This window comes from Rana temporaria, chromosome 4 (genome assembly GCF_905171775.1).
Source record: "Rana temporaria chromosome 4, aRanTem1.1, whole genome shotgun sequence".
Taxonomy (NCBI): domain Eukaryota; kingdom Metazoa; phylum Chordata; class Amphibia; order Anura; family Ranidae; genus Rana; species Rana temporaria.
The window spans coordinates 231,285,876-231,298,176 of record NC_053492.1 but is presented as its reverse complement, the minus strand read 5'-3'; the positions used below and the strand labels follow the sequence as shown (position 1 = coordinate 231,298,176).

Here is a 12,301-nt window from a genome sequence, read left to right as displayed (position 1 = left end):
ATCATAAATTATAATATAATAACTATAAATAATTATAACACATGTAATAATAATAAAATGTATTCAATAATGTAATCAAAAACACTGAAATTTGCTCAGTTACAGAAATGTCGCTGTCATTACTTTTAGTGTTTGATGACGGATTTCCCCACAAATGGCTATCGCCCAATTCTGCAAGTGATTCTAATTTATTATCGCTGTTTCTAGCTGCTCTAAAAGCACTTTTGACATAAACTGGCACTTTTTGGTTGCTATGAACAACTTCAAGTTTCTAGCCAGAAAGAACTGTATTTATAATAAAAACTGCATGCAGGGCACTGAACAAAGCATTATGTAAGATTACAGTGTACTGTATGTGTTTTTCACTTTTTGAATTTGGCCCCGGGCTCCGTCCCTGTGCGTCGCAACGCTTGCAGGGAACGGAGCCTGGCACTGTGATGAATCGAGCGGAGGACATGGCTTGCACACACAGCGGGGAGACATCGCAGGATCCTGGGGACAAGGCAAGTAACTTTGGCTGGATCCTGCGATCCGATCCCGAGTGTGGCTTGGGGTTACCGCTTTTGGTATGGAAGATTCACCCCGAGCCACACTCTGGAATACCGCTAGGAAGGTGAAGGACTCCTCCTTCAATGCACTTCGTGAGATACTGTGTGTGTGTGTGTGTGTGTGTGTGTGTGTGTGTGTGTGTGTATATACCTTTGGAAATATTCCACTTTTTGATACCACATCTGTCCCTCAAGCATTGGAAATCATTAAAATGCTCTCACATATCAGAACTTGCACTGAACAGCATACTCCCTCCAATTAGTGTCCTTCAGAAAACACATAATATCCCCCCTCAAGACTCAATCGCTCACATGCAAACCTCATCATACCTTTGTCAAAAATCTGCTCCAGTTCTAGGACTACCAAAAAAAGTGTGGTCCTTTTGGTCCTCAGATTTACCAACCATGAAAGGGATTACACTCTTGTATAATGTCTTACAGTCTAAAAACATATTTACAAAATGTTCAGCATAAGAGTCGGTTCACACGGAAGGCGACACGACTTCCAGCGCGACTTTCAGAGGCGACTCCGACACGACTTGAACATGAACCACAGGGCGATCTGGGGCGATTTACAACACAACTTGAAGTCGTCTCCAGGACAGGAGACTTTCCAGTGGCCAATAAAACAACAATCAGCTATGGGAGAGGGAGGGGGAGGGAGGGGGGCAGGAGAGGTTTGCCTGAGAAATGTATGTTATCTTCCTGGAAAGTCGCTTCAGTTAAAACAGTGATCCGACTTCCATTGAAATCAATGGGTACAAATCGCCTACAAGTCGGATTGAAGTAGTACAGGAACCTTTTCTGAAGTCGGATCGCCTTGAGTCGTGCGTATTAACACCGCTCCCATTCACAGGTTGTAGGAAAGAAATTTGCTCGATTCTCCCATCAACACAGACAGTGTTGATGGGGAAATCCCTCTTGCTAAACCATTGTCTTCTCCTGGCGGGAGGGTGGGGGAAGCTGTCCCTGCCGGGAGAAGACATTGAATATTGCTAAACCCCACGTGCTGGTTGTACCCAAGTACAACTTGGTACATTCATCCTACCCACACGTGGTTTGAATCTTGGATTCCTGCGGAATTGGCAGAGATTGGAATTGTGTATGGCCTGCCTTAGTATAGGGACAGATACATTTCTGCACAACTAAAGGCCATTGGTTATGAAGGAACTGCTGCTAGGTTGGCCAGTCCATCACCTTTACCCTCCACGTCTTTAGCAAGGCAGTGGTTGGCTTGGAGGTGTGTTTGGGGTCGTTATGTTTGAATACTGCCCTGTGACCCAGTCTCCAAGGGGGGTGGATCATGCTCTGCTTCAGTACGTCCCAGTTCATGTTGGCTTTCATGATTCCCTCAATGAACTGTAGCTCCCCAGTGCTGGCAGCACTCATACAGCCCCAGACCATGACACTCCCACCACCATGCTTGACTGTAGGCAAGACACACTTGTCTTTGTACTCCTCACCTGGTTGCCCCCACACACGTTTGATACTATCTGATCTAAATGAGTTTATCTTGGTCTCATCAGACCACAGGACATGGTTCCAGTAATCCATGTCTTTAGTCTGCTTGTCTTCAGCAAACTGTTTGCAGGCTTTCTTGTGCATCATCTTAAAAAGAGGCATCCTTCTGGGACGACAGCCATGCAGACCAATTTGATGGAGTGTGCGGCGTATGGTCTGAGCACTGACAGGCTGACCTCCCCACCCCTTCAACCTCTGCAGCAATGCTGGCAGCACTCATATGTCTATTTCCCAAAGACAACCTCTGGATAGGCTGCACTCAACTTCTTTGGTCGACCATGGCGATGCCAGTTCTGAGTGGAAACCGTTGTATGATCTTGGCCACCGTGCTGCAGCTCAGTTTCAGGGTCTTGGTAATCTTATAGCCTAGGCCATCTTTATGTAGAGCAACAATTTTTTTTCTTCAGATCCTCAGAGTTCTTTGCCATGAGGTGCCATGTTGAACTTCCAGTGACCATTATGAGCGAGTGAAAGCTATAACCCCAAATTTACAACACATTTTGAGGGAACAGCAAATTTACACTTTTATACAAGCTGTACACTCACTACATTGTAGCAAAGTGTAATTTCTTCAGTGTTGTCACATGAAAAGATATAATAAAATATTTACAAAACTGTATATATATATATATATATATATATACACACACACATACATATACACACATACACACACACACCTATCTCAATCAGACTTAATGGACCAATCTTTTTTTTCTATGTTTCTAATTAACAATGTCTCAAGATGTCACTATGGGTACTGCCCAGGCCTAATCTAACTGCATGATATAACTACAGGAATAATAATGAAAATGGAACAAATAAAAGCACAGTTTGTTTTTCTTCTGGTTTAAGAAATTGCATTTCGAAAACTGTAAAGAGTAGAACAGAATGAACTGTACATGATGCTTTAGTCTTAAAATGTCAGACAAGTACAAGGTGAGAACTGGGAATTATAGCTATGAGTGGCCCTCTTTGAATACCTCCTGTACCATTATAAACAAACAAGGTGTTCAAGGGCTTTGATTTTCTACAGCAGAAGAGCTGCTCACCTTGAGCTGCTCATCTTCCGAATGCAGAAAACATTGCAGATGTTTAGTCGCTGCACTTAGCTTTAAAATGATCTGCATTTATTACCTTGAGGAGATTTTTTGCACAGCGCACAATGTCAAATGTGTTGTTTATGAGAAAGTCTTTTTTCAAAAGCTTAGAATCCTTCAACGTGTTTACAAACTTTATAAGATATAAGTTATAATGATGACACAGGATAAGTGGTCTAGTCATACACAATCTGACATATTCTGGCATATACAGGCATTATGTACTATAACAAAGTTATTAAAGTAGGAACTAAAGGCAAACGTTTTTAAAATTTTGTATAGCGTAATGCCCTGTACACACAAGCGAAATTTCCGTCGGAAAACAGTTGGATGGTTTTTCCAACGGAATTCCGCTCAAGCTTGGCTTGCATACACACAGTCTGAACTTTCAAGCGTTAAGAATGCGGTGACGTACAACACTACGATGAGGCGAGAAAAAGAAGTTCAATGCTTCTGAGCATGCATCAAATTATTTCCGAGCATGCATGTTTTTTTTCCCGTCGAAATACAGACGAACGGATTTTCAAAAAACCTTTAAACTTTTCCTGATGGAAAATCAGACAGCGAAAGTCTGATGGAGCATACACACGGTCGGAATTTCCGATGAAAAGCTCACATCAGACTTTTGCTGGCGGAAATTCCACTCATGTGTACAGGGCATTACACTTTAAAACCTCACCAATAGCGAAAGTATTCGTATGTGAATTTATAGTACACACACATACTGTTATTATGTATTGATATGCAAAAAAAAAAAAGTCAGTTCAGGACTTAAAATACAATTCATTCAGGGTAAGAATATAAACCAATTTTTAAAGGATCATAATAAAAGTCTACAAAATAAAATAATTTTATGCATGCACATTTTATGTTTCAACAAACCATAACCCACTTACATTTTATGACTGAAAGTGCACACCACTGGACCTTCTTCCAGCGACTACAGACAAGCCAATGATTGACACGTTTTACCAGTTCGGCTAAATGATCTGGATCAGACTTCATAATCTGATCAAACTCAGCAAACTAGAACATAAAGTGCAGGATAATATCAGTGCAAAGAAAACACATCAAGTTCAGCTAAAAAATATTAACCATAATTAAAGATGATATGCTCAACCACGTCATATTTGCAATAAATATATTATGGTAGTTATGTATAGAGGGGTGTAAATGAAGGCCTGCAGAACACCCACTCAGCGCCAAATCAAACCTACAGATCCCTAAGCAGCACCAACAGAGACAAGAATAGTAAAATATTTTTCAATATACAACCATTAAAAAATTAAAAGGAAAATAAAAACACAGTATAAGAATAAAACAGTTCAGTCTCTGTAGTATTAAAATACACAAAACAGCGCTAAAAAAATCAATAATGATAGACTCGTGGTATAAACCACTGAATAAAGACAGTCTTAGATGTAGTCAAGGTGATGTAAACAATCCAAAGTGCTGAATGGTGTCTCGGTAGTGGTAATCCTAGCGTGCACCTTCCACCAGGGAAAACAACGATTTCAATCTACCACGTGATGCACTTTCCCCAAGGGGGTTAAACTCACCAGAAAACTGAAAAAATCAGAGCCTTAAGTAAGCGAACACATTAGCCACTTTGTCACGGACCATCACCAGCAGGCAGGGACAGCAGGCACAGGAGCTCCACACAAGGTCATAAAAACAAGGAACAATATAGTGTAATCCTGTTTATTAATCAAAAGTAGCCCGTACACTGAAAGCCCCCTATCTACGTACATCAAATTACAATAAAATGAGCATAAAAGTGACCCCAGAGGGCGCTATCACCAGATCCAGACATCCATGGAGAGCAGGATAACAAGGATAAGAAGGAATTGCACAGATAAGGACGATTACCACACACAGGCTATAGTGATCAAGAAAAAGTTTGTGGAGAAAGGCTATGGGGAAGAGGCCCTTGACCGCATTATTGATAATATTGCTATCATTCCAAGAGAAGACCTCCTAAGTGAATTTATGCGCCCCCTAGCTCTAACAATCAGGAATGGAGCTTCATTTCTGGTTTCAACTCACAATACAAGGAGGCTGAGAAGATTTTCAGTAACCAGTGGCATGTCCTACTTATGGATAGGGTACTCAAGTCTGTATTACCCAGTAAACCTGGTTTTATTTACAGACGAGCACCCAGTTTTGCAGATAAGATTGTCAAGCAAGTCATTGACCCCCCCACGCCGACCCCCTTCCTTTTGGGACAAAAACGGCTTTTATGCCTGTAGGAAATGTCGAGTATGTAGGGAAGTTAGAAAACCTTTAAGAGCACTTGATAAATTCACATACACTGCGAATAACAAATAATTCAGAATTAAAGAATGTATCACATGCAACACGTCATTTGTGGTATATGCTCTAAAATGCCCATGTGGACTGATTTACATTGGCCGTACTAAGAGACTGCTGAGGATACGCATTGCCGAACACATAGCCAATATAAAAATTGGTTTCAAGGACCACAATGTGTCGTTGCACTTTAAAATCCACCACAACCAGGACCCGTCAGGATTAACTTTTTGGGGTATTGATCATTTAAAACCCCTTTGGAGGGGATCAAACCTAGTAAGAGAACTCTCTAAATGGGAAACTCAGTGGATATTTTTAGTTGATACTCTTTACCTGAAGGGTTAAAACGTAGATCTAGACATTAACTGTTTTATTAGTGATTATTAATTTACTTCTCCTCACTAGTTTTACATATACCTACTTTTAAATATATTTTTTATGTATATATTTTAGATATATGTTTTCCTACAATATTTTATTATATTTTATTTTGAAGCTGAATCTCCTCCATCTCAGTTGTTCCTCCTACTTTTTATGAGTTTTTGAACATATTTTAATATATGTGTTTTTCTCCTTGTTGGTTTTTGGAAGTATTGGATTTCTTTTCTAGTTCTTTATGCATTCTTAATATTGTATCTATGCATATATATAGAATTTCAGTAAAAATGTATTAATATACTTTTTTTTTATCCCTAATATTGATTCTCCAACATATTGGGTGTTGTGTCCTGTCATATATCTCAACACTACACGCTTGGATATGATAAGGGCTTTAGAGTTATTATCACTACTACTTTTTTCTCCCATCTGTTTATATTAATAAAGTCACAGGGAGAGCATGCAAACTCCAGGCGGATGGTGTTGTGGTTATGATTCGAACCAGCAACCCTTTTGCTGCTGGGTGAGAGAGTGCTAGCCACTGCACCACTTTGCTGCTCTGACTAATCATATCTATTTTCTCCATATTGTTCTCAGTGCACATGTCCCACTTGAGTATTTTTAAGCGTATTATATTGTGGTTGTCAGAGCATGGATTTTAAAACCATTATTCCTATGTGATGTATTAATGTTAGCGATATATTAGGCTGTTTAATTGTGTGTGTGTGTTTTCATACATATCTTGTTTGCCTCTGTTTTATTGCATTGACCCTTCAGCGTCCACACAGATGGTAGTGATTAGCCCCTGTCACTTGTTGCCATGCACACTGATAGGTTAACACAGAGAGGCAATCAGATTTATTGCCTGCGGTGATGCCATGGGACAATGCTCTCTGTTGAAGTCGTTCGACTAAACGCCGCGTCAGAGCGTGACCCACGACATCCCCGTTAACCCGGAAGTGACGTGTGCGTTTCACCCGCTCTCCAAACTAGGAAGCTGCTATGGTGTCTGCAAGGATTCCCCTGCTCTCCATGGATGTCTGGATCTGGTGATCGCGCCCTCTGTTGTCACATTTATGCTTATTTTATTGTAATTTGATGTACGTAGATAGGTTTAAGGGGGCTTTCAGTGTATGGGCTATTTTTGATTAATAAACAGGATTACATTATATTGCTGTTCCTTGTTTTTATGACATTGTGTGGACCTCCTGTGCCTGCTATCCCCACCTGCTGGTGATGGTCCGTGACAAAGTGGCTAATGTGTTCGCTTACTTAAGGCTCTGATTTTTTCAGTTTTCTGGTGAGTTTAACCCCCTTGGGGAAAGTGCATCACGTGGTAGATTGAAATCGTTGTTTTCCCTGGTGGAAGGTGCACGCTAGGAGTACCACTACTGAGACACCATTCAGCACTTTGGATTGTTTACATCACCTTGACTACATCTAAGACTTTCTTTATTCAGTGTTTTTTACCACGAGTCTATCATTATTGATTTTTTAGCGCTGTTTTGTGTATTTTAATACTACAGAGACTGAACTGTTTTATTCTTATACTGTGTTTTTATATTATGGTAGTTGGTTAATAATGGTAAAAAAAATTCAAGCACCTGTTGCAAAGTGTGTGGCTGGGCATTGATTTGATGTGCCTCTCAATCGAGTCAAAGCTAGAACTAAGCAATCAGCTGGAAGCATTGGTTTTACTAATTGCCTCGCTTTAGCTCTGACTCAGCAGGGAGGCAAGTGGGGCTGCTACACCTATAGCAGCGGACCTATCTGCAGCTTACGGCCTAGCCATGGACTTTGCAACAGATGATTAAGTATATTTACCAACCAGAAAAAAAAAATGGTATGACCTGTAGAGTAGTATTTTTAGCACCCATTCGTTTCAGAAGGCATGCGATAATAGTAAGACTTTATTTGGCACCTGAGTGGCACATGTGGTATAAACAAAAAGCACAAATGTAACAGATAATCTTAACACTCAGAAGTGTTGATTGCAGAAGATTTGTAACATTTCTAATGCTTCAAGTCACTGTTCATCATTGTTGTCTGGACTGCTTCAATAAACTGATCCCAGACAAAATTATATACCTGATAACATTCTTGACTCTGTTCATCTGACAAATGCTGCAGACTTGCTATTAACAGTAAATGCACACACAAGCATCAAAAGGACTGCTGTTAAAGTGCACTAGTGCCTGTCTCGACTACTCTGAATCAGACCAACAAACAAGATTCCCTAAAGGCTGGAATATTCAGATTTTTTTTTAAATAATACATATATTTTCTAAAGTATTTAGAGAACAAAAAAGATTACAAGAATAAGATCAAAGAATATACAAAGAGGAATAAAGAACAAAACCTGCATTAACAGTAGTAAAATGGCAGCATGGACCACACTGGTCTCAAAGTTTTTTAAGGTTGGGGCAACAAGACCTTCTCTACAGCTTAATAATGTGATTTCAGGGCAAAGAGGGAATCAGTGTAATTGAAGAAGGCCCATTACACATAATGATGTTGAGAAACTATGATTGATGTCATCAGTGTGCTTGCCAAGATCTCCTAGGTCATAAGAGGACTCTGGGGGTCTTAAAGGGGTTGTAAAGGTACATTTTTTTTCCTACAGCTTCCTTTACCTTAGTGCAGTCCTCCTTCACTTACCTCATCCTTCCATTTTGCTTTTAAATGTCCATATTTCTTCTGAGAAATCCTCACTTCCTGTTCTTCTGTCTGTAACTACACACACTAATGCAAGGCTTTCTCCCTGGTGTGGAGTGTTGTGCTCGCTCCCTCCCTTGGACTGCAGGAGAGTAAGGATGATTTCTATGTTGCAGACAGACAAAGGAGTAGTGTGTCAGTGGGCATCCTGACTCTCCTGTAATCCAAGATTGGGGGCGAGCACGACACTCCACACCAGGGAGAAAGCCTTGCATTACTGTGTGGAGTTACAGACAGAAGAACAGGAAGTGAGCATTTCTCAGAAGAAATAAGGACATTTAAAAGCAAAATCGAAGGACGAGGTAAGTAAAGGAGGACTGCACTAAGGTAAAGCAAGCTATTTAGGAAAAAAAATGTACCTTTACAACCCCTTTAATGAGCAATCTAAAATGAGTGACCAATAAGAAATGCTTTTATTGTTTAGCTTATGTCTATACACTTCTCTGATTTAACACAGTCCTTCTGGATCAAGTTAAGCAATTTGTGAATAATGCATCACTATATCCTGTGTTAGTTGCTTTTTACGTAAAGATACAAAATGACAGCTGTAGAGCATACAATATCAATGCACCTTCAGACCAACTAATAATTATATTCATTCACAAGCCTATTCTGAAATTCAAGGTTAAAAGGAGAAATATTTGCACATAAAAGAAAAGGTTAAAGTCACAAGCTGCATAAATCATCTTATTATTTCGAATTCCTGGACTCGTCACATTTAATATTGAAAAAAGAGAAGACACTTACCTTGCCAGGCCTGAAAAACACCTTAGTTAACCCAAATTTGTAATCATTTTCATTTAAGCCCAAGGCTTTGAACAGAGCCTGTAACATAAAAGAAACACATTAATAGGCTTGAATTCATACCCCCTTAAAATAGGCTTCAAAGCGCACAATAAATTATTAAAACATGAGCAGTTTAACTAGATGATTTTGCACAGCATGAAAAGGATTTTTGGTACAATTAAAATTACTGTTTAGTAGAAGAGATACCTTGCAGAAAAGTCTGGGGTCCAGACGAGATAACTTGGCAGGCATATACTTTTTGTACATGTTATAAAGTTCATGGAATGAAGCTCGAGATGGGAAGCCTCCCTGCATGAGATCTAGGACAGATACCATTCCTGGAGGGGAAAGAAAATTCACTAGATGAGTCCCAAGACTAATACAGGTTAGAGTATTAAAATATCCCACAATGTGTTCATAGTTAATTAGCATTCTGGCATTTGTATTGTCAACTACAATATTATCATCATTTTCTAAATCCTGAAGGCACTATTGCAAGTCAAACTAGTTTAAACTAAGAAATTGTACAGAAAATGATGCAGTATTTAAAGCAATGTAGTTCCAGTTTTAAAGTGCAATGTATTTTTTCTACTTTGCTTATAACCCCTGTAATAGTCTTCTATATCCTAGGAAGCATTAGTCTTGAGTCCTGAGCATGGCGCTCTATGCTTTTGATTTGTCTTTAGATAAATAAGTATTATCTACACACATTCTAAGAAGCGAACCATTCCTTGTGACAGTTTTAAGCAGATCGGACCACTTTACTCTTGGTGGATGATCATGACCAATCATAATAGTGTATTTATATCTGTGCCCTTTGGTCTATTCTGCTGCCACCTCGGGGAAAACATGTGGCAAAAGGATGTATTTGACCTTGCCATGAGTTTCTGTATCTTGGTAGGACTCCTTTGTAAATGCACCTAGTAGGCAACAGTACTTTTTGTAAAATGGAGTATACGCTCTACTGTCTCGTTTTAAGACCTACTGTCTCTTTTTAGGACCCACTTTGCGAATGCCGGACTACTGACTAAATCTCACCTGTATTTATGAGATACCACTGACCAAAAATTCATCAGTATAAACTATACTGCACACGTCAGGGTATTTTGAAATGACAGGTTCCCTGCTAAACTCAGTGGTTCCTTCTGCCCCTATATCATTACTGTGTCCTGTAGTGACATAGAAGGAGGGAGAAACCATAGAGTGCAGATTCTAAAAGAATGTTCAACCAGCGATATCACAAAAACAGATACCACTAGAAGATGCATTTTCCATAACATTTATTTTTATGAGGCAACAGGATTACTTTAACCCATTTTTTAAAATTCCACTGAAAAGGTGCTTTGATTTCCTCTAATTATCTTAGTCACCTACTTACAGGACAAATGCAAAAAAAAAAAAAAAAAAAGCATCCCAAAATAATTACATACAAACACATTTTATTCATACAGGTACAATGGACCAGTCTGATGTATTGTACATCATGTTCCAAACACATCAGACTGCATCATTCTACCTGGAGAATAGTGTATTCAGGAAGCTTGGTTTACTGCTCTCTCTTTTGGTTTGAGCCTAAATGGTGCTCCATCTTGATTATAATGACTGATGATCCTGGATTATTGGGGCTGCAGACTGGACAGGAGGATCAAATTCCATTAATGTGCATTTTGGCGATTTGCATACACACATAGCACATATCAACCAATTAGGGAACTATATGGATGAATGAATGTGGGAACAAACTTTAATGGATATCTTTATTGACCACTTTATTGGGAATCCCCAATTATAAATGCAAATAGCCATAAAGTGATTTGTATAGCTACATTTCGAAACAATGTATGCAGGAAATGTCATGAATTCTGAACTTCACAGCCAACATGCAGAAACAATTATGAGCTCTAAATAGCTTTAACTGGTTATTAGCAGATCATGAAGTTCCAAACAAAGTTCCCATAAGCCTCGTACACACGATCGGATTATCCAACGGGAATTGTGTGGTGACAGGCTGTATGTATGCTCCACCGGACAATTGTTGTCGGATTTTCCGCGGACAAATGTGGGATTTTCCGATCATGTGTACACCAGTCCATTGGACAAAACTCGCATGCTCAAAAGCAATGCTCACCATAACACAACATTAGCAGAAGTTGCCCAAAGGGTGGCGTTAAAGATCTGAAAAAACACGTAGTTTCATGTTTGTTGGCTTTCTTTGCCGTTTGTATGCAATACAAGTTCCTGGTCAATGCCCTTCAGACAAAAGTCCTACACTTTGTCCAATGAAAATCCAAATTGTGTGTATGAGGCTTTAGAGTTCCAGATTCTATAACAGTGCCGGCAAGCAGTAACCAACATTAAATCTTTTGATGCAACCCCTGCAAAGATTAGCTACATCTCAAGCCAAAATATGCAGACAAGGTCAAGATTTCCGAACTGCACTCCCAAACCTTGACTTACTGTAATGCAATACCCCAGTACCCAACACACAAACAATGATAAGCTCTAAATAGTGTACATTTGTGTTATAGGTAGTTTATGAAGTTAAAAAAAAGTGCCCTGCGCCCCGAGCCCATCCTTGTTTAAACCAATTAACGCCTTAGGCTCTAATCACGTGCGTAAAAAAAAATCCAGACTAGGTGAGAATGGTGAAAGCAGTATCCCACAGCCACCTGGGATACCAATATTATGCATGCCAAGAAGCCTCCAGATACTCTACTGCAAATGCACCATGGTGCATCATCGGGGGACAACTGTCTCTTCCTTATTTTTGGACTTGCAAGATACAGCCTGCTCCCAATGACATTCGAGATCCCTACAGAATAACGCCACGCGTATGTTTTTTTTTTCTGCGAGTGAATAACTCAGTGAAAAAGGGTTGGGGGAGTGGAGTTCCTTTGTTAACATTTCCCCATTCTCTAAAAGTAAAAAAATAAAGGCTATGCC

The 12,301-nt window shown here is 39.6% G+C and overlaps 1 protein-coding gene across 8 annotated transcripts in view; it reads right to left on the bottom strand.

The window, feature by feature from the left end:
* The window catches only part of MYO6 (myosin VI), a 344,822-nt gene that overhangs the window by 76,083 nt on the left and 256,438 nt on the right, over positions 1 to 12,301 (bottom strand). For all 8 annotated transcript variants that reach the window (XM_040349981.1, XM_040349983.1, XM_040349984.1 and 5 more), the window contains 3 exons: positions 9,566 to 9,696; positions 9,320 to 9,397; positions 4,066 to 4,195 (listed from right to left, as the gene is read on the bottom strand). In XM_040349981.1, coding sequence (XP_040205915.1) covers positions 4,066 to 4,195; positions 9,320 to 9,397; positions 9,566 to 9,696 — 339 coding nt within the window. The remainder of the gene's footprint in view (positions 1 to 4,065; positions 4,196 to 9,319; positions 9,398 to 9,565; positions 9,697 to 12,301) is intronic.